Here is a 21,950-nt window from a genome sequence, read left to right on the forward strand (position 1 = left end):
GAAGTGAAAATAAAATAAAAATAAGGAGATGAGAGAAGGTAGAAAGAAGGGGAAGGGAAGGGGAGAAAATGGAAGGGCAAAAGGGATAAATAGAGGTGGGGGAGATGCAAACTTGCCAGTTACAGGCTCCTAAGTATATCAGATAATAAGCAATGTGTGGTCTAAATTTGGAGACATGCAATGCATTATCCATTGTGTCCAGACCTTTTCAATTTTCGGCATGGAGTCATTTAATATCGCTGAGAGTTTTTAATTTATTAGGTATTAAGACACTCTGCTTAACTTGTAAAGTTAGAACAGCCAGTTTGTGGTTTGTTTAGCAGCTGTCAGCCAAAAGTAATTAGATTAATTTGGCAGCTAGTGCTTCCCTCCGGTTTTAGATTTACCAGTGCATGCCAGTTTCTGTGCAACCCCAGAAACAGCAGGGCTGACCCAGGAACACATTTGGCCAACCTCTGGAAAGGGAGAAGAGTTCTGGGCTAAAGGGATATAACTTTAAATTTGTGGATATATTTTTTTTTTTGCAGGGTATGGAAGGGTAAAAGCCCATCTAGGAAAAAAGTTGTATTTATGTTGCAGGCCACATACAACCCAGTGTTGGAATCTTTTAGGTTCCTTGAATCCTGAGGGAAGGTCTGCATTATATACTGAGGTAGCTAATGGGAGATATACAAGACTATACAAGACTAGTCTGAGTATTTGACAGCACCCCAGTGTTCTTAGAGTGCTGAAGAATTGGGTTAGCTAAATGTTTGTGTTGGGATAGCAGGATCTATAACAGAGTATCAATGCCAACAGGGGCATCTGCTGCCTCTAAGCTGACCCAGATGGCTCCTGCTCTTCTCGGGTCCCCTGCTGGCGCCCCTGGCTCCTCCTTTATGTCAGGTGCCCCCATAGCAAGCAGCTTGCCAATTTGGTAGTGTTTCTAAGACTGGCTGGTTTGTTCTGGAGAGCCAGAATATTTGCTGAATATTATGTGTCATAGGTGGGTGTGATACAGACCCCCAGATATGGTAGGCTTGTCATTTCTAAATGAGAAGGAAAGATGATTAAAGTTGTAGGGCAAGAATGTTGTGTAAAAGTAGTGTTCAGGACTCTGGATTTGCTTTTACTGACCTGAAGAGTTCCAAATACAAATAGAAGGTTAATTTAGGAAGGGAGATGTAAGGGTTAGTTAAATAAAGTTAGTGTTATCACCATAAAATATCATGTTAGCTGATATTAGGATGCCTCCTTTGGCTAAGTGTTTTCTGCTATTTCCAGTGGTTCAAGTGCCAGGGCAAACCGAAGAGGAGAGTTCAGGTGGTCCTGGTGTGCCTACAGAGATGACAAACTGTGGGGAGTGGAATCCTGCATAGTTATTAAAGTCTTGTGGTCTTTTACAAAGTACATGCACTTCATGAATTGCGGGCCAAAACCCTATTTTTCAAGCATGTAGAATAAATTTGGCCATCAAATTATGTCAAAGGCCTTCCTTGTCCAAAGACAGATGAATGCTGGGAATCTGGTGCTGTCTGACCAAATGTATAGGTTGATTGTTAACTGATGCCTGACAAGTGTGCATGAAGTCCACTTGGATCTTACTGATAAAAGTACTTATCCCAGTGTTGAGCCTGGAAGCAAGCAATTTGACATCAATGCTAGTATGCTCTGTGTTCGGTTTCAGGGCCATGGCCAGTGCAGCACTCCGAGCATCAGAGCCCAGTTTTTCATCTTTCAGAAGTGCACTAAACAAAGTAGGTAAGTGTAGTGAGAATATGTGAAAACGTTCTCTTCATAGTATAGGGCTGCATCTGGGCCTGGGTACTTGCAAACATTTAAAAACATATTGGCTGACTGCATCTGTGTTGAACATATAGAAGCTTTCAATGTTGTGTAAAGCTGGCCACAGATGAATTGAAATTCAGCTGGTTAAACAGGGACTGGACACATTTTGATCATTGTGTAGCCATCCCTGTTCAACAAAAGTTGATCATTAGATGCTGGAAAACATTTGTAGATTGGTGGCTGTAGCTGCTGATCAATGTATTCTGACAATGGAGAGTCCCGCTATCAAAGAAAATAATGGCCTGGTGGGAGAGATTCCTCCATCCACCTCGATTGTGTGGATGGAGAAATCCGCTCTTTTTTTTTTCATAAAGCCTGCTGGCTGAATGAAAAACACACTTATCTATGGCCAGCTTTACACATTGGAATGTTTGAGAGGGAAAGGTCTGAAAAAAAAAATTGTCAGCCTGAGTTGCATCAAAAGAGGAAGAAGCAGATATTGAATTTGTGTATGGAATTCTGACAGCATGTTGACCGGAACACTGGTAAGGCCCAAACCTGCAATGTTAACGCAGACTGATGGGATACAGCCTACAAAGATGCTAATAAAGAGCCCTGTTTATTACCATGTATGTGGAATTTATTTTTAAAGCAGATTTGTTTTTCAGACAGGTCTGTGAGGCACAAGTTGAGCTCAGTCCACGTTTTTCAAGTTTTTGTTTGTGAGGAAGGGTGTCCTTTGAAATCTGCAAATAGGTAACCACATGCAGTTTCTAACACTTATCTGTTCCAGACTCTTTTTTCCCCCCCTTTTTTTGGGGGGGGGCACTAACTGAATCAATCGTCTGCACACAGAGTTATGGTATTTCACAAGAAAGTCATGGAATTGTAAAATCTTCTCGAAAATTCTATGCTATATAATAAGTCCCTTGGTCAATTAGGTCTATTTTGTGGTGTCTGTTCAAAGTTCTCCATGTTGTCATCTAGGTCAGAATTTTTCATAAGCTTTGAGAAAAGGTCTGTTGGGCTATTTATTTACAAACATACAAAAGGAATCTAATGTGTTACACATAGTCAAGCATTGCAGCAGCATTTTCTAAGATAAACCAAGTATCCAACTAGTTATTGTAGCAGCATCCCATTGTTTAATATCTCCTCTAGATTTTAAAGTTCTGTTAGATTTCTATATAAGTTTGGAATTGCAGACATTTGTTTTGTTAAATAACCAGCTCATATTAGAGGTTGTGTTAGACTATAAAAGAGTAAACTGTACCTTTCAATTACAATATCCTTCTGTCGCAGTAGTCCTTCTTTGATTTTCACCAGGGACTCCCACTTAGTGACATCCTGACTTACGGGTACTCCAGGAAATGCTACTCGAGAGGAATTACTCCCAACCTGTATAACAAGATTTTAAGATTAGTGTCTTTACAAATTTGAGTGCTAAATTAGGAAAACAATTCATACTGTAAGAACGACCAAATCAATTAGTCTACATCAAGAATGTATGTGGATTTCCTATAATGAAGTGTGTAGCCAGACTCTTTTTTAAAATGTCGGATAAACTGTGAAAATGATAAAACTGTTCTCTGTGAACCCACTGGGAAGATTTACTACCTGTTCTGATGACAACGTTGTCATCAGTATAAATGAGGTGAAATCTTCAACAAGGACAAACCGTAAAAAAAGCAAGTACAACATTTAAAATTCAGGTGCTCCTTACACAGACAAAATCTTAAAAATAGAGAAAGTACAAAAAAAAAAAAAAAAAAAAACAGGCTGTGTGGGGGAAAAAAAAAAGGAATTTTCTCTTATATAACCTACAATTCTAATAATTGTATGAGAACGACCAGCTGAACATATCCAGAAATGCAGAATAACTTTATAATCTGCTATTAGTTTTATCACAGGTTGGCTGACATTACATGTCTACTAATAGAGCAAAGGTCTCATTTGCAGCACACATTTCTGAATCTAGGCTTACCTTTAAATGAGAAGACTAGCCAATGCTCTTTTGGCTTTACCTCTCCTATGGATCAGAGGAGAGCAGTTCGTTCTGCAATCCTGTGATATGTTTTCAGCTGACAGTGGCCTTAAGCCCACTGTCAGCTGATGTTACAGAGCCGATCCAGTCTTTCATATGGTCAGGATACACCCAGAACCCGGGACTGACACTAGGCTCAGCTTCTCAGCAATCCGCCGACAGCCTGAGCCAGCCCACAGCTCCAGTGAGCGCTGAGGGGCAGAGCAGAGAGCCACTGACTGACCATCACAGCTCTCTGCTCAGAGCAGAGGGGGAGAACTGAGCTATCAGTGGCGTTTGATTTCTCAGTTCTTACTACAAAGCTGGCGAGGGACAGATCCGATGCTGCATCCACCAAGTATAATGGGGTTTTTTTTAAAGCCATACTTCTCTTTTAAAGCTGCACATACACTGATTGCTTATCATCCAATATACACAAAATATTCTGTCCATGTCAGACGAGTGCTCATTACGCAGGAAACCGCCGATATCATCAACTTGCAAGGAAAAAAAAAAAAAAAAGTACAGTACATACATTTCAACACACAAGAAAGCACGAGGGGGCCTGGAGTGAAAGATTGTTTTCTTTACCTTGAAAATATCACAGCTATTGCAGGCATTTATGAGCCTAACCACTTGCTTTATACAAGCACCTTATGTATGAGCTTAGTACTTAAAACAATCAAGTTATTTAGAAAGCTGGATTTCAAACATTTCAAAGATACACTGTCTTTCAGAAGTAACAGAAGAGATGGAACATGTGAAGTGAGAAAGGCTATTGTTCCATGGCTGGAAGGCAATTTTTATTACACTAAAGGAAATCAAAACTCCCCACCCTATCCCACTGGACTGAACTACAACACAATACCGTTTTTAAACAAACCGCATACCATACAAGGCTAAATAAGATAGGCCTACATAAATAGGTAGAATTTAAGATTATGAAAAAGCCAATTTTTTTATTTTTTTAGGGAAGGATTAGACCCTTGTCAAGTGGTTCTTGCACTCGGTGTCCCCACTTGGGAGATTTACCCCTTTATTGACCATTGTCATTAAGACAGAAAGGGAAGAAAAATCCAAACCTTTTGTGTTGTCATCAGAACAAGGCATGAGAGAATATCCTACAATAGGGGCACCCGTGCTTGTGATACATCTCTAATATGGGAATTTTGATCACTTAAGTGGAGATTTCCTCTAATTTCCTGTTGCATTCCCAGGACAGAAAGTGAACGGAAATCCCACCAGTGGGAAACAGATGGCAAAAAATAACTTGACATGCAACTTGACATGACATGAACTTGACTTTTCCTTACGCTTAAAGTTTACATAAACTTTGATCAGTTTTTTTGTTAATAAACATCCTTTTAGTAGGGAAGGGAGAATTATAAACTGGTAGAATGCAAATAGATTAGAGGATATGTTCCATTCTATTAATTGGCCTTTATTTATAGGAACAGCCTTGCCAAATATTTAGTAGATGGCATGTTTCAAAATAGTGCAATACACAGGGAACAAATGAGCGATAACAGAATGATGGATTTCCAGTGCTGGCCTAGCTGTGTACCTGTAAAACTCAAGAGGCATTCCATTAAGACTTAATTATGTACATAGAGTCACTTGTCTTTACGAGGCTGACCAAACACTCAAATTATTTTTCCATGGTTTGCGTCCAAGTATTTTTCTTTTGTCTTTAGCGAAAAACTATGCGGGTCAGGGGCCTATAAATACCACTGTAACAAGACGCCTCAGAGCGACTCCTTTGAAAGGGACAGAGATAAATACCTCCTACTGTTTTGAACATATTGGTCCTTGTGTTGATGGTTACACAAAGTGATAATCGATGCTATGCACACTCTACTTACACTAGGCTCCATTCACACAGACATCTCAAATTGTGGCAAAAACGCTTGCGTTTTCAGGTGCCATTAAAATTAATGGCCCCTGAACACGTGAATGCGTGTTTTGACAGCATGTTTTCAAATCATGGGAAGAAGCGTGGCTATTCCGCCCGATTTGAAATGCCTAAATGTGAATGGAGCGTAAGGGAAACCTGCCATTAGAAAAATATTGGAGGCTGCCATTTATGTACTATTCTACTGTAAATATTATTTGCTTGGCTCTACTTGGAATACTTTGAGTCACTACCGCCAGAGCACGTATGTATGCCTCTCTCTTGGCAAGTTAATTGAAAAAGAAAAAAAAAAAAAAAAAAAAAAGAGGACTTAAGAGTAACGTGGCAGACTATCCGTGCAGCAGCCATGATTGGTATAAATTATAGAACCCTACTCTGGGCTCTGCCCTTCCCTCCCCAGCAGTATTTTATGAATTTTTTAAAATTACGTTTTTTCTTGTGTCTCCTGGCCGGTCATGCGACATACTGGGCCCTCTTCCTCTTCAATCTTCTCACTGCAAGGACAGGTCCTGACTGACTGTGTTAATGTGATGAGTGCATGATGCCTTGTTAAAGGGGCAAGAAATCCTGATTCTCTGTACTTACAGTCTTAGTCTTCCAGGTAGGTCATGATGAAAAAGAGGTGCTGTGGGGGACAGCTCTGGAATGAAGGCGAGTATTCAGCAAGAGCTGCTATTTTTGATGGGGGGGAACAGTAGACATTTAGTAAAAAAAAAATAAAATATTTTTAGGCCAGAGTTGGCCAAGTGTCAATTCCCATAGTATCCTTCTAGAAAAATTAAATACCGTATTTTTCGCTCCATAAGACGCACCTGACCATAAGACGCGCCTAGGTTTGAGAGGAGAAAAACAAGAAAAAAAATATTCTGAACCAATGGACTGCAGACATAGTACAGGAAACAACCAGAGACTGCAGACACAGTACAGGAGATGACCAGAGACTGCGGCCATACTACAGGAGATGACCAGGGACTGCAGACACAGTACAGGAGATGACCAGGGACTGCGGACACAGTACAGGAGATGACCAGGGACTGCGGACACAGTACAGGAGATGACCAGGGACTGCGGACACAGTACAGGAGATGACCAGGGACTGCGGACACAGTACAGGAGATGACCAGGGACTGCGGACACAGTACAGGAGATGACCAGGGACTGCGGACACAGTACAGGAGATGACCAGGGACTGCGGACACAGTACAGGAGATGACCAGGGACTGCGGACACAGTACAGGAGATGACCAGGGACTGCGGACACAGTACAGGAGATGACCAGGGACTGCGGACACAGTACAGGAGATGACCAGGGACTGCGGACACAGTACAGGAGATGACCAGGGACTGCGGACACAGTACAGGAGATGACCAGAGACTGCGGACACAGTACAGGAGATGACCAGAGACTGCGGACACAGTACAGGAGATGACCAGAGACTGCGGACACAGTACAGGAGATGACCAGAGACTGCGGACACAGTACAGGAGATGACCAGAGACTGCGGACACAGTACAGATGACCAGAGACTGCTGACATAGTACAGGGGATGACCAGAGACTGCTGACATAGTAAAGGAGATTTGACAGGTACCCACTCCCACTTCCGCGGAGTTGTCCTCCCTTTAGTGTGGGCACCCGGCTCTGACAGCCAGGTTCCCACTGCACATGCGCGAGAAGCGCTGCGCTTTGTGAATGGCCCGGCGTCTTCTGGGACCTGTCATGTGTGACAGCCGGGTGCCCACACTAAACATGCCAGCGCGGGAAGACTGTACAGCCCTGGACCAACGAACAGGTAAGGTCCTGCTGCAGAGAAGAGCTGAGCGACCGGCCCGGTATTCTGACATGGTGGAGGTGGTGGAAATACCGGACCGGCCGTTCCATATTCGCTCCATATTCGCCCCATATTCGCTCCATAAGACGCACTGACATTTTCCTCCCTTTATGGGGGGGGGAAAGAGTGCGTCTTATGGAGCACAAAATACGGTACTTACCACAAGACTGATCTCTCCAATAGACACTCAAAGAGAAACACAAGTTAAAAAGGGTTTGGAGGAAGCTTACAGTCAAACCACATATTAGTTCCTGGGCAATCATTTCATTCACAGGTCAGCGAACAGACACAGCACCACTGCCTTGGAACAACTGTGTAGGATTTAAAGCACAACTCCAGGGACTTACTAAAATTCAATTTAAAAAGGGGTGTTTTTACTGCTTTTTACTTTTACTGCGTCCTGGAAATTTTCCCTTACTTCATCTCTTGGTGACAAGGTAGAGAGTTATCTCCCAAAAGGGGAAACAGAAAAAAGAACCCAACAGAGAATTTATACCTTACTCTCTCCATCAAAATCTAAACATGCTTTGTGCTGGAGTTGGACCTTAATTTTGGACCACTGTAATAATAATGGATGTATGGTGAAGCAACAGCCATGAGCTGCCATTGCCAGTAACATACAACAATTCTGTATTATCAACAGTCAAGTAGAGGCCTCTCCTATGTTTAGAAACACTTCTGTGTACAAGTGGTCATATTATCAGCCCATTACCACAAACACTCCTATTTAAACATTCACATGTGAACGGCTCTTCAGTTTCAAATCTTCTTTCAGATTACAACAGATGTTTGTGAGAATAGGCTTTTGGCAGCGGTTCTCTTGCAGTGAAGAAGACCAGACATTACAGAATTCCTAACACGCCGTATAGCTCATGCAAAGACATAACATAAAGAAAACTGGACCTATATTATCGCCACATCTTGTTGGCTGATTGCTAAATAAAATCATGACATCATAATATATAACCAAAGGGGTGCCGGGACTGGAAAGTTCCAATCAAAGGTATTTATGAAACTCAATGAAAAATACTAAATGCACAGCTGAAATACATACTGGAGGAGTAATGGTAAAACATTAAAAATACTGTCTCACCCTGCTCTGCACTGCCTCAGTTGTCCTGTATCCTTGGCACTGTGCCTGAGTTGCTAGAGGCTGGCCTGCTGACAGCCTAAACATTTACTGCTGCTGAGAGGAAACAACAGGAATGATACAGACTGTGCTGAGGAAAGACAGATATGGGAGGGAGAAAAGAAAAGTAGAAGTGACAGAATAAACTTTGCTGCCAGAGAGACACAAAGGAGTTAAACTTACAAGGATAGCGTTTTATCTCCCTGATATTCTCTCCTTTCTCCCTTTGCAGTAGCCTGTGAACTTCAGTACTATATAGCTTCTGTCAACCTTCCTCTCTAGCTGAGCCATTACATACAATCAAAGCTGAAAATGCACACATTTTAAATTACAGAATGAGATGTATAGTTTTTGAGACCAAGGAAAGGGGGAGAGCTCTCAGCATGGAAGTGACTGCTCTGGACTTCAACAAAATGGTGGCCCTCAGCAAAAAGAAACAGGAGCAATGCTGGGGACAATTTACAGCACATACTAATTTTGGTAGCATAATTATTAATGTGGAATTTATGTTCCTTTGTTAAAGAACGTTAATTGTTATCAAATTGTTATGGGTAAAGTTTCCATTTAAGCTATATAATTTACTCATTGACCTAGCCACACAATAGAGAAAAAGGACAGCTATGAAGGCCAGATCCATTAAACAGATAATAAGGGTACTGCTGTCTCTCTCCAACAAGGCAGTTTATTTGTGATACGACAGTCCAACCAGAGAGTTTCACTCTATTTTAGGCATTCTTTAACATGGTGGTCTCTTTATAGTAAGGTAATTTTTCAGATTAAAATAAAACATACAGAGTTACGCTATAAATATATTAATAGAAATCTTGATAAATCAAAAATAAACAATATTTATAAATTATATCTATAATTCCTGTGATAATTGTGCAAAGTCTGCTTTAAATATTGAAATCTGTGTTCAAAAATTAAGTCCACAATTAACATGCATAAGGGTGACGTGTAGAACCTCCACCGAATCCCCCAACGGTGTGTGCTCACCTTATAACCTAACTCTCATTACAGGGGTCAGTGAAACTTTAATATATAAGCTCATAACCTGTGCCTATGTGGGTTTCCTCCAGGTACTCCGGTTTCCTCTTACACTCCAAAGACATGCTGTTAGATTAATTGGACCATGTCTAAACTGGCCTTAGTATGCGTATATATGAATGTAAGTTAGGGACCGTAGATTGTACGCCCCTTGAGAGTGAGGGACTGATGTGAATGTAATATATATATATATATATATATATATATGAACCTGTAATAAATTAATAGCAGCTGCAGGTGGATACTTTATACTTTCATGGACACATGATACAACTACTATGTATGATCAGCAAGGAACCATAAACCTAGTTGCAGACACACCATCCACAACAATGCCAAGTGCCCAGCTCAAAGGAAAAAAAACATTTTATTTATAAAAATGCAAATATGCACTCATTTGTACATAAAACATGCAGGTATGTAAATAAAAGGTACCAAGCTGCCACCTCCCCATACTCACCGATCATGTATGCAGCAAATCCGCACTGCTAAGAGGTCAGTAAAGGCAGTGTACCTTGCGCTCTCACATAGTTAAGCTGCACCCTACGCGTTTCATCACTGCAGCATCATCAGAGGAATGCCAATGACGGTATGGTGATGAAATGCATAGGGATGTTTCACAGCCAGAAATGTCCCTTTCTAGCTTGTGATTGGTTCACAGGCAGACTCTGCAACTTAGCAAGCACGAAGTGACTGGAATGCATGCTGGAACCTTTATGAAAAGGTTTGTAAACCCTTGCACTTCCCAATCAGGGAACCAACTTCTGTTAGTAATAATTTCAACCTAATGCTTTCAGTAACTGACCAGCGTATTAACTCATGTACAGAAAATTGTTCATTTGTGATTCTGGTATGCCTTGCCTGAATGACATGCTTTAGATCAGGACACAGATTTTAGTTGAGTTCTTTCAGTTGCAGCAGTTTTATTGATTTGCTCTTGTGTACAAATAAAAAAAATAAATAAAAAAAAATCAACTTTGGTCTCATTTGTCTCCAAAACATATTGTTCCACTAGGGCTGTGAACATTCAGGTGATCTCAAGCAATGTTTTATTTATATATTTTAACCACTTGCCCTCCTGAGGATTTACCCCCCTTAATGACCAGGCCTCTTTTTGCTACTCGGCACTGCACTAATTCAACTGATAATTGTGCAGTCATGCAATGCTGTACCCAAACGAAATTTACGTCCTTTTTTTCACACAAATAGAGCTTTTTTCGGTGGTAATTGATCACCTGTGCGCTTATTTTTCACGCTATAAACAAAAAAAGACTAAAAATTTTGAAGAAAAACGATATTTTTTACTTTCAGCTATAAAAAATATGAAGTAAACTCAAAGTTGGTTATAAATTTAGGCCAAAATGTATTCTGCTACGTTTTTGGTAAAAAAAAAAATCCCAATAAGTGTATATTGATTGCTTTGTGTGAAAATTATAGCGTCTACAAACTATGGTATAGATACTGCAATTTACGCCATTTTTTTGCTATACAGCGCTGTGCTAGTTTAACGGACAATTGCACGGTCATGCAATATGGTACATAAATGAAATTTATGTCCTTTTTTTCACACAAATAGAGTTTCTTTTGGTGGTATTTGATCGCCTGTGCGTTTTTTATTTTTTTGCGCTATAAAAAAAAAGGCTGACAATTTTGAGAAAAAAAAATATTTTGGACTTTTTGCTATAAAACATGTCCAGTAAATTAAAAGTAAAAATCAAATTTCGTCATAAATTTCGGCCAAAATGCATCCTGCGACATGTCTTTGCTAAAAAAAAAAAAAGCCAATACGTGTAAATTGGTTTATGTGAACGTTATAGCGTTTACAAATGACAGGAAAGATACTGGGATTTTTAATTTTTTTTTATAGTAATAATGGTGGCGATCAGTGACTTATGGCGGCGATCAGCGACTTATGGCGGGACTGCACGGACATTCTGACACTGGGGGGAACTGACTTGGGATCACTGACATCCCCAGTGACACCAATACAGTGATTAGTGCAAAAAAAAAAAAACCATTGACACTGTACTAATGGCACTGGGGAGGAAGGGGTTAACTTTTTTTATTTACTGAAAGGGTTAACTGTGTGAGGGGAGTGTTTTACTAGGGGACGGGGGTGTGTACTGCAGGGGGGACAGCTGATCTGGAGAGATAAACTCTTCTCTCCACTCAGCATGTCAGGAGCTGACAGGGAACTGACAGAAAGCAGAGCTACTGCAGCCCTGCTCTCTGTCAGTGATTGCCGCTAATCAGCGGGACACAGCCGGTAACGATCGGCGGGACAGGTAGGGCAGTGGCGCGCCTCGCACGCACCCCCTACCTGTTTTGCAAACACACGTTTTAAAACGTGGTTTTGCCCAGCCATGCCACCGTATTTCTACAGTGGCTGGGCGGCATGTGGTTAAAGACCAGTGGCTTCCTCTGCGATAACTTCTTTTAAATACCACACTTGTTCCATGTTTGGGTTATGGTAGACTCATGAACACAGATATTATCCTGTGAACATGATACCCGAAGATCCTAAGCGGTCAGGAATTTGTCAGCTCTTTGAGGATGGTATGGTGTGCCGCTGCACTGATCTAAGACACCCAGTCCTAGAGCAAGTTGCAATGATGCTAAATGTCTATTTGTAAAGCTGGCCATTCAGCAACAGAATTTCCATAAAAATGTTTAGCTTCCAGGACATTTTCTGGACTTTACAAGAGTTAATGGGATAGAATCGATAATTGTTTTTGAGTTGTCGGTGATCATTGTGTTCTGCCAGCAGGGAAAGTTCCCCACCGAGGAACAACAAGAGCTCTGTGGGAGGGCATCCCATATCAACACTGATTGGGTTGATGTAAAAATCGAGCGATTTTCTTTCTTTCCACCTATGGTGGAAGGAAAGAACATTGTAAAATCTACAGCTTGCTTAAGATATCTTCCCAACTCTAAACTAATAAGAATCCGAGTCTATAGAAATCCTTTGTAATGCTTTCAAGCTTTACATTACTATAGATCCACTGACATCCTCAACAGAGCAATACCAGATTTAGCTGTGCCACAAAAATGCCTGGAATGTGGGGGAGAGGTTAGACACAGACACAATATAAGGCTGCTTTCATACTGATCCGTTTTTAATTCCGTTTTTTGCTTTTAAAAAAACGGAAGAAAAAATTCTTGACCATTAAACCTACGGCACTCTAAACACTGATCAGTGTTTTTCAAGCCCTTGCTTGCTGCATGTTTGGTGTGTTAAATAAAAAAATTATGCACGAAAAATCTATCTATTGAAATAAATGAAAAGCACGGCAAAAAAAAAAAACATTAAAAAATGCACCCGCGGTTGTGTTTTTGCAGTCCTTTTTTTCAGACATCCAAAACGAACAAGAAATGTGTGCATTAATGCGGTAAAAACACAGCAAAAACGCATATGCATTTTTCCCATGTTTTTGCAAGTGAGGAGTGTGAAAGTAGCCTTTTACGGTTTCAAGGATAGATCTCTTGTCACAATACAAAGAAGAAAAAGGTGAAAACTCCTTGTGACTTCAGATATCTCCTTTTACAACAATACTCCTTTTCTATTAGACTGGTTTTCTTTCAAGACACCCAATTCCCCCCTACCCTCACATTTTGTCACCAGTATTTTAGAGCGCCAGTTTTCCATTACTAAATGTGATAACTGAAAAAAATGTAGGTTAAAGCTGCCAAAGATATGTCATCAAAAGTTCTAACAGATCTACAGTGCAGAAATGTATCTGCAAAGCAATCTTCTGTTGAAGTGTTTTTATTTTACAACTTGTGCTTGGACTAAATGAATAGACGCAAGTCTTGGTTATGAGCTCTACAAATCTGGGAGGAGACCAACTTATTTCCTTTAAAGGGAATGTAAGGAGAGGTTTGAGAGGTTTTCGTACTAAAAATATATGAATCCCCAGAGGGTGCCATCTGACAACACATCTTTAGACTTTTCTACTCGCTTTCATTATACAACGCCATTATATGTGATATACCAGCCCCTTGTAACCTGCAATTAAGAATTTTGTCTTTCCTTTGACTATCATTTGTTATACATTTGTATAATGCAAGAGAGATCTCACATTTAACACTTGCCACTAATGTTAATATCTGGAACATTGCTTGAGAAAGAAACTTGTCCAGTATTATATACAGGTGAGACTCGATAAATGACAATATGATGCAAAAGTTCATTTATTTCAGTAATGCAACTTAAAAGGTTAAACTAATATATGAGATAGACTCATTACATGCAAAGCAAGATAGTTCAAGCCGTGATTTGTCATAATTGTGATGATTATGGCTTACAGCTCATGAAAACCCCAAATCCACAATCTCAGAAAATTAGAATATTACATGCAATCAATAAAACAAGGATTGTACATAGAACAATATCGGACCTCTGAAAAGTATAAGCATGCATACGTACTGAGTACTTGGTTTGGGCCCCTTTTGCAGCAATTACTGTCTCAATGCGGCATGGCATGGAAGCTATCAGCCTGTGGCACTGCTGAGGTGTTACGGAAGACCAGGATGCTTCAATAGCGGCCTTCAGCTCTTCTGCATTGTTCGGTCTCATGTCTCTCATCTTTCTTTTGGCAGGTCAGGCGAGTTTGCTGGCCAATCAAGCACAGTAATCCCACGGTCGTTGAACCAGGTTTTGGTGCTTTTCGCAGTGTGGGCAGGTGCCAAGTCCTGCTGGAAAATGAAGTCAGCATCCCCATAAAGCTCGTCTGCGGAAGGAAGCATGAAGTGCTCCAAAATCTCCTGGTAGACGGCTGCGTTGACCCTGGACGTAATGAAGCACAGTGGACCAACACCAGCAGATGACATGGCTCCCCAAATCAACACAGACTGTGGAAACTGCACACTGGACTTCAAGCATCTTGCAGTGTGTGCCTCTCCATTCTTCCTCCATATTCTGGTTCCTTGGTTTCCAAATATGTTGCAAAAGTTGCTCTCATCAGAAAAGAGGACTTTGGACCACTGAGCAACAGACCAGGTCTGTTTTTCTTTAGCCCAGGTAAGACGCTTCTGACGTTTGTTGTTCAGGAGCGGCTTGACAAGAGGAATATGACATTTGAAGCTCATGTCCAGGATCCATCTGTGTGTGGTGGCTCTTGATGCACTGACTCCAACCTCAGTCCACTCCTTGTGAAAGTCCCCATCACTTTTGAATGGCCTTTTCCTGACAATCCTCTCCAGGTTGCGGTCATCCCTGCTGCTTGTGCACCTTTTTCTTCCCCACTTTTCCCTTCCACATAACTTTCTATTAATGTGCTTTGATACAGCACTTTGGGAACATCCAACTTCTTTTGCAATTACCTTTTGAGGCTTTCCCTCCTTATGGAGGGTGTCAGTGATGGTTTTCTACACAACTGTCAGGTCAGCAATCTTTCCCATGATTGTGATTCCTACTGAACCAGACTGAGAGACCATTTAAAGGCTCAGGACCCCTTTGCAGGTGTTATGGCTTTATTAGCTGATTAGAGTGGGACACTTTGAGCCGAGAATATTGCACCTTTTCACAATATTCTAATTTTTTGAGATTGTGAATTTGGGGTTTTCATGAGCTGTAAGCCATAATCATCACAATTATGACAAATCATGGCTTGAACTATCTTGCTTTGCATGTAATGAGTCCATCTCATATATTAGTTTCACCTTTTAATTTGCATTACTGAAATAAATGAACTTTTGCATGATATTCAAATTTTTTGAGTTTCACCTGTAGATATTTTTTTTCCATTACCCTGCACAAATGGGTTCAGTAGACTACTAGAGATTACTTCAGACGTTCAGTAGGTAGTCTACACGGTATGAATGTTACTATCTATTGCCATTTCAAAATCAGAAACTGTGGGGCAGTGGATGTTGTAAAGAAAGAAAACTGCCAGGACCCTCCACATGGTTTCTACATGTTCAGATCAAGTGCCAGACACAATGTTAGAATAATAAGCATAGTGCTGCAAGCCATCTACGATGGGAAGGTTGACTGTTCTAATTAGTATGCTCATTTGACTTGAGCAATAGCTGGCAAGTCATTGCGGGTATAGAAAATGTCACAAACAAGAGTTCAGGTGTTCTAATCAACTGGCATCTTTTTAACTCCTGCATGCACAATTTAAAAAGCTAGAAGATTCACATTTATAGATGGATGTTTAATCATTTATCATAGATTCCAACTAATAAAGCCATCATAGAAGGTAAAAGACCAGAAACCTGCATAAATTAGGTGACGTCACCTTTCAGGGCTTGACAAATTTGTTTTGAATCTAGGAGCCAGCTAAACAAAGGAGCCAAACATCAGTATCCCATATTTTCTATGGGCTACGCTTTAACCACTTCAAGTCCGGACACTTTTACCCCCTTCCTGTCCAATTTTCAGCTTTCAGCGCTATCACACTTCACACTTTGAATGACAATTGCGTGGTCATGCAACACTGTACCCATATGAATTTTTTAGCATGTTTTTGAGACAAATAAAGCTTTATTTTGGTGGTATTTATTCACCACTGGGATATTTATTTTTTTTGCTATATAAATGAAAGTCCAAAAATTTTGAAAAAAAGTGTTTTTCTTAAAATATTTTGCAAATAAATAATATTTCATCATAAATCTTGGCCATAATTTATTCAGTTATCTTTTTAGTAAAAAAAAAAAAAAAACAGTTTATAACCAAAAATTATAATTTAAAAAAAAAGTTTACATTTTTATTTTATTTTTTTATATTATGTTTTTTGTTTTTTTTTACATACTGTCACCCTAGCAGTACAGATTTCACACGTAGTAAGCAATGATGTCAGAAGTTACAACTTGCTTACTACTCTGCATGTGATCACTGATTGGCCAATCGGTGATCACATGATTGGGACCTCGAGGTCCCGTACGACGATCGGTGCTCCACTGTGTCCGGCGGACACCGGATCGCGGTGCTGCACGCTCCCAGGGAGCGCGCACAGTCCAAAATTGCGGAAGCCGTTTATGAACGGCAACCCGCCCCTGGACTGCCACCATCCGGCGGTTTATAGGGACACATCATATGTGCTGTAAGTTATGTCCCTTATGCTGATTCTTCTGTTTTAGTTAAACTTGGGATTTAAAAACATATGCATCCATGGGCGGCAGAGGTTTATGTTTTAAGAGCATGTTCAATAAGCGCTACCAGAAAAGTGACTGAGCTGTTAAAAACAGCTCCCAGTCTCTAGTAATGATCAGGAGCTGGTGGGATAAGGATATCGAATATGTAAGGATAGCGATCATGTGAAGTCATTTATTATTACATAGTTGTTTGGCTCCTTTTTAACAGCAATCACCCAAATGGTCCTGACTGAAAGTTTAAATACCCTGGAATGTTTGGCCTTGGTACAGGCACACCAGGTGACACACACACACACAGGTCAAAATGGCAATTAAAGGTTAATGTCCCACATCAGTGGCTTTTTAAATTGCAATTAGTGCCTGTGTATAGTCAATAGTCAATGAGTTTGGTAGCTCTCATATGGATGCACTGAGCAGGCTAGATACTGAGCCATGAGGAGCAGAAAAGAACTGTCAAAACATCTGTATAACAAGGTAATAGAACTTTATAAAGATGGAAAAGATATAAAAAAATATCCAAAGCCTTGAATATGCCAGTCAGTTCTGTTCAATCACTCATTAAGAAGTGGAAAATTCAGAGATCTCAAGACAAGGTCAGTGGACCAAGAAAGATTGCAGCCACAACTGCCAGAAGAATTGTTCAGGATACAAAGAAAAACCCAAGGTAACCTCAAGATAAATACAGGCTGCTCTGAAAAAAAGACTGTGTGGTTGTTTCAAGGAGCACAATAATATGATACTTGAACAAAAATGAGCTGCATGGTCGAGTTGCCAGAAAGAAGCCTTTATTGTACCAATACCACAAAAGAGCCTCCTTACAATATACCCAACAGCTTGACATGCCTCACAACTTCTGGCACACTGTAATCTGGAGTTACGAGACCAAAATAGAGCTTTATGGTCACAACCAGGATGATGATGACCCTAAGCACAAGGCCAGGTTGACCCTCCAGTAGTAACAGCAGAAAAAGGTGAGGTTTCTGGAGTGGCCATCACAGTCTCCTGATCTTAATAGTCCTTGCTAGTCCATAGAAATACATGGGTGTCTGTTTTTTCAACCGTAAACAGACAGATGAAAAACGGACATACGGAATGCCCATGTGAAAGTGGCTCTATAGCTGAATATTAATCCCATAAGAAATAAATGTGTTTTGCCTGCTCACTCATGTTTTCCTTAAAAATGGCACATACTATTACCAATTCTCCAAGGGTATGCAAATTTTTGAGCATAACTGTAAATGTTTCACACCAGCGACTGCACCTTGCCAACTCCCACAGTTAATTGAGGCCACTCACATGTAATCTCTCATGCAGCAATCACAAGTGAGTGGCAGCCTCTAATTGATTTCTATGGGGCATTTCCTGGAGCTAATCAGGGAAACCCCCGATGGGATTCTCACATTTAATCAAAGGCAGGGTCCATTCGCAGGTGTGAATTGGTTCAATAGGATTAAGGTGTTTTTTTTTTTTTGTACCTTAAAGCATTCTCTGCATTAAGGTAGAAATGCCTTCTGTGTCAAGGGATCCCTCTATATATACCTGAGGCCAATCTCAATCCAGCGCTGTGCCTAACAGCAGCAGCTCTCTCCCTCCTCACAGGACAGATTGATAGCAACAGGAGCCATTAGCTCCTGCTGCAGTCAATCAAATCCTGTGACAAGGGAGAGACAAGAGGCACATCAGTGCCCCCATAGGAAGCAGCTTCCTATGGGGGCACTTGCCGAAGAGTTGGAGCCAGCAGCGCTGGTGGGGTACCCCAGAGGAGCAGGACTGGGGCTGCTCTATGCAAAACCACTGCATAGAGCAGGTGAATAAACCATGTTTATTATTTAAAAGAAAAAAAAATTAAAAATCACTTCAAAGTTAACATGGGTTCCCTTCACTCCTTAGCAAATCAGTCCCTTGGGCTTATAGAGGGCTTGATATGGAATCCTTGCAGAAAACACCATGTGACCTTAGAAAGACCTTCATTCATTTAAATTAGATAAATCTTTCATCCAAGAAAAGCACACAGAAGCACACAGAAGCAAGGCGCAGACAGACACAACTAAATATATAGTGCTATGTCAGATTTCAATGGGCTTAATGAGTAATGTTTACACAAATAATGGGTTATATATGTATTATAGTACATGCCTTTAAAGTCCACCTCCTTTCAGAGTAATAAGCAGGAGTTGTCAAAGCAAGTTGGGATGTAAAATGTGTTAAAAGACTTGTCATTCATTTCTTTTTTTCATAGTAAATGCAGCTGGGAAGCCGGATTTCTCCTACTCCCTGCTAGACAGGTAAAGAGGCCATGGAAGGAGCACAGCAGGCCATTTACATAGTGTGCCTAGGGTCCTGCAGATATAGCACTGTGTTGGCAATCTAAAGATCTGTTGGCTTTCCACTGAAAGGGCTACCAACAGTGCCAACGTCGAAGTAGCAGCATATGATTCCACATGCAAGAATCATCTAACTCTGCTGGCTTGAAGAAATATCTTTCTTCAAGATCTTTAGCACCCAGCACTCTTTCAGATGTGTCAGATGTTTGGTCCCCCCTGCCCAGTGGCCCAGTGATGAAGAAACAAACCACAAAGTGCAGCATGGGATGCCAGAACCTGACACTCTTGAACGTTTTAAATGCACAAGATCTCTAAGCAAAGATTATCTGACAATCTGTCGGTTTGCATGCTCTTAGCAATGTGAAGGAACGTTTGGCCAGCTTCCTGCACATCAATACAACACCCACATATCCCAATAGACTTTATTTCATCTTTAAAAAAATGACAGGGTCACTTTAAACCCTCAATTGAAAGCACAAGTGACAAGCAGCTGGACTGTTTCAAACAGACATGGCGGGAAAAAGAACATGAGGACTGTCAGATGCAGCGGAGAGAGCAAAAGATAATCCCAAGATCTGTGTTTGTTTTACGAGTGTGTGCATTGCAGGGAATATATCCATATTGTCGTTACGGAGAATCCATTAGGGTAGTACACCTCCAGACACTTCTGGCACATATCACACACACAGTGCTCCAGTCTGTCCGCTGTCTGCAGTGCAAGTCACGTGTCTATACAACTACACAGTCCTAATGGCTAGGAACTCACCAGTTTTTGTTTAACGTACTGGCATTAATGAATTTTCCTTTTTAGGCAAGGTATGGAAAGTCAACCTTCCACTGACATTGGATTAGGCTGTGATATAGCTGTAAAACCTACACAGTGCTGCTGGAGAAAGACTTTCCTGTGTAAACCTGGATATATGGAACTACACCGAGAAATGTGAACAAGACGTTTTAAAGATGTTCTAAAACTTTATGTTGGGAAACTCCATCCCCACTCAAATGAGGCAGAACTTCTCTGTCAAACAAGTTCTTTGATGCTTGAATTAGACATAAAAACAGCAAACAAAAACTATAAGATGCAGTTATTAATTAATTGTACATCTGTGTATATAAAGTAATGTATATCCAAAGCTAAATTCTTTTTTTTTTTTTTGATTGTGCAAAGCAGAGGTCTCCAAACTGCAACTGCGACTCGTGGGCCGGATGTGGCCCTTTGCTTGCCATTATCCGGCCCTTGTGCCATTATTCCTGCCACTGACAATGAGGCACTATTCCTACCACTAACACGGACGATGGGGCTCTATACATCCCAACTGACACCAACGATGTGCTACTATTCCTCCCACTGACACCAATGATGGGGCACTATTCCTCCCACTGACACCAATGATGGGGCACTATTCCTCCCACTGACACCAATGATGGGGCACTATTCCTCCCACTGACACCAATGATGGGGCACTATTCCTCCCACTGACACCAATGATGGGGCACTATTCCTCCCACTGGTACCAATGATGGGGCACTATTCCTCCCACTGACACCAATGATGGGGCACTATTCCTCTCACTGACACCAATGATGGGGCACTATTCCTCCCACTGGCATCAATGAAGGGGCACTATTCCTCTCACTGGCATCAATGATTGGGCACTATTCCTCCAACTGACACCAATGATGGGGCACTATTCCTCCCACTGGCATCAATAATTGGGCACTATTCCTCCAACTGACACCAATGATGGGGCACAATTTCTCCCACTGACACCATGGATGGTGCACTATTCCTGCCACTGACAGCAAAGATGGGGCTCTATTCCTTCCAACTGACACCAACGATGGGGTACTATTCCTCCCACTGACACCAATGATGGGGTACTATTCCTCCCACTGACACCAACGATGGGGCACTATTCCTCTCACTGACACCAATAATGGGGCACTATTCCTCCCACTGGCACCAATGATTGGGCACTATTCCTCCCACTGACATTAATGACGGGGCACTATTTCTCCCACTGACACCAAGGATGGTGCACTGTTCCTGCCACGGACAGCAAGGATGGGGCTCTATTCTTCCAACTGACACCAACGATGGGGTACTATTCCTCCCACTGACACCAATGATGGGGCACTATTCCTCTCACTGACACCAATGATGGGGCACTATTCCTCCCACTGGCACCAATGACGGGGCACTATTCCTCCCACTGGCACCAATGACGGGGCACTATTCCTCCCACTGGCACCAAGGATGGTGCACTATTACTGCCACTGACAGCAAGGATGGGTAACTATTCCTGCCACTGAAACCAAGGATGGGGAAATATTCCTGCCACTGACACCAACAATGGGGAACTATTTCTCCCTCTAATACCAAGGTGCACAGTTTATTCCTACTGGCCACTGTCTGGCTCCCATAATGTCTGAAGGACAGTACATTGGCTCTTTGTTTAGAAAGTTTGGAGACCCCTGGTGTAGAGAATGGTGAAAACCCCCCATCCTGTAGACACAACAGGAAGTGACAGAAATTCCCTTAGGCTAGGTTTACACTTGCAATTGGGGGCAGTAAAAAGACAAAATTTTCAACATCTGCCAACTACTCCCCCTTGGGCCTCATGCACACAGGGCTTAAAAAGCACCTCTTACAGATGGTTGGCGTTTTGTTTTTCAGCACACATAGGAGTTTACAGATGTAATAAAAAAGGAGAATTTAAAGGCTGAAAAAAAGAAAAGAAACAAAACCCCAAAACACATCACTAGCACATTTAGGAAAGGAGTTTCTGGGTAGATAATACACATGACGTGCCTAAACA

General features: G+C 41.3%; 1 protein-coding gene across 5 annotated transcripts in view; it reads right to left on the reverse strand.

The window, feature by feature from the left end:
* Positions 1-21,950, reverse strand: part of CEP85L (centrosomal protein 85L) — a 275,957-nt gene that overhangs the window by 61,758 nt on the left and 192,249 nt on the right. For all 5 annotated transcript variants that reach the window (XM_089652173.1, XM_089652172.1, XM_089652175.1 and 2 more), the window contains one exon: positions 3,041-3,165. In XM_089652173.1, coding sequence (XP_089508299.1) covers positions 3,041-3,165 — 125 coding nt within the window. The remainder of the gene's footprint in view (positions 1-3,040; positions 3,166-21,950) is intronic.

Source organism: Staurois parvus, unplaced genomic scaffold (assembly GCF_062004578.1).
Source record: "Staurois parvus isolate SC_StPar_1 unplaced genomic scaffold, SC_StPar_1.0 ptg000672l, whole genome shotgun sequence".
Taxonomy (NCBI): domain Eukaryota; kingdom Metazoa; phylum Chordata; class Amphibia; order Anura; family Ranidae; genus Staurois; species Staurois parvus.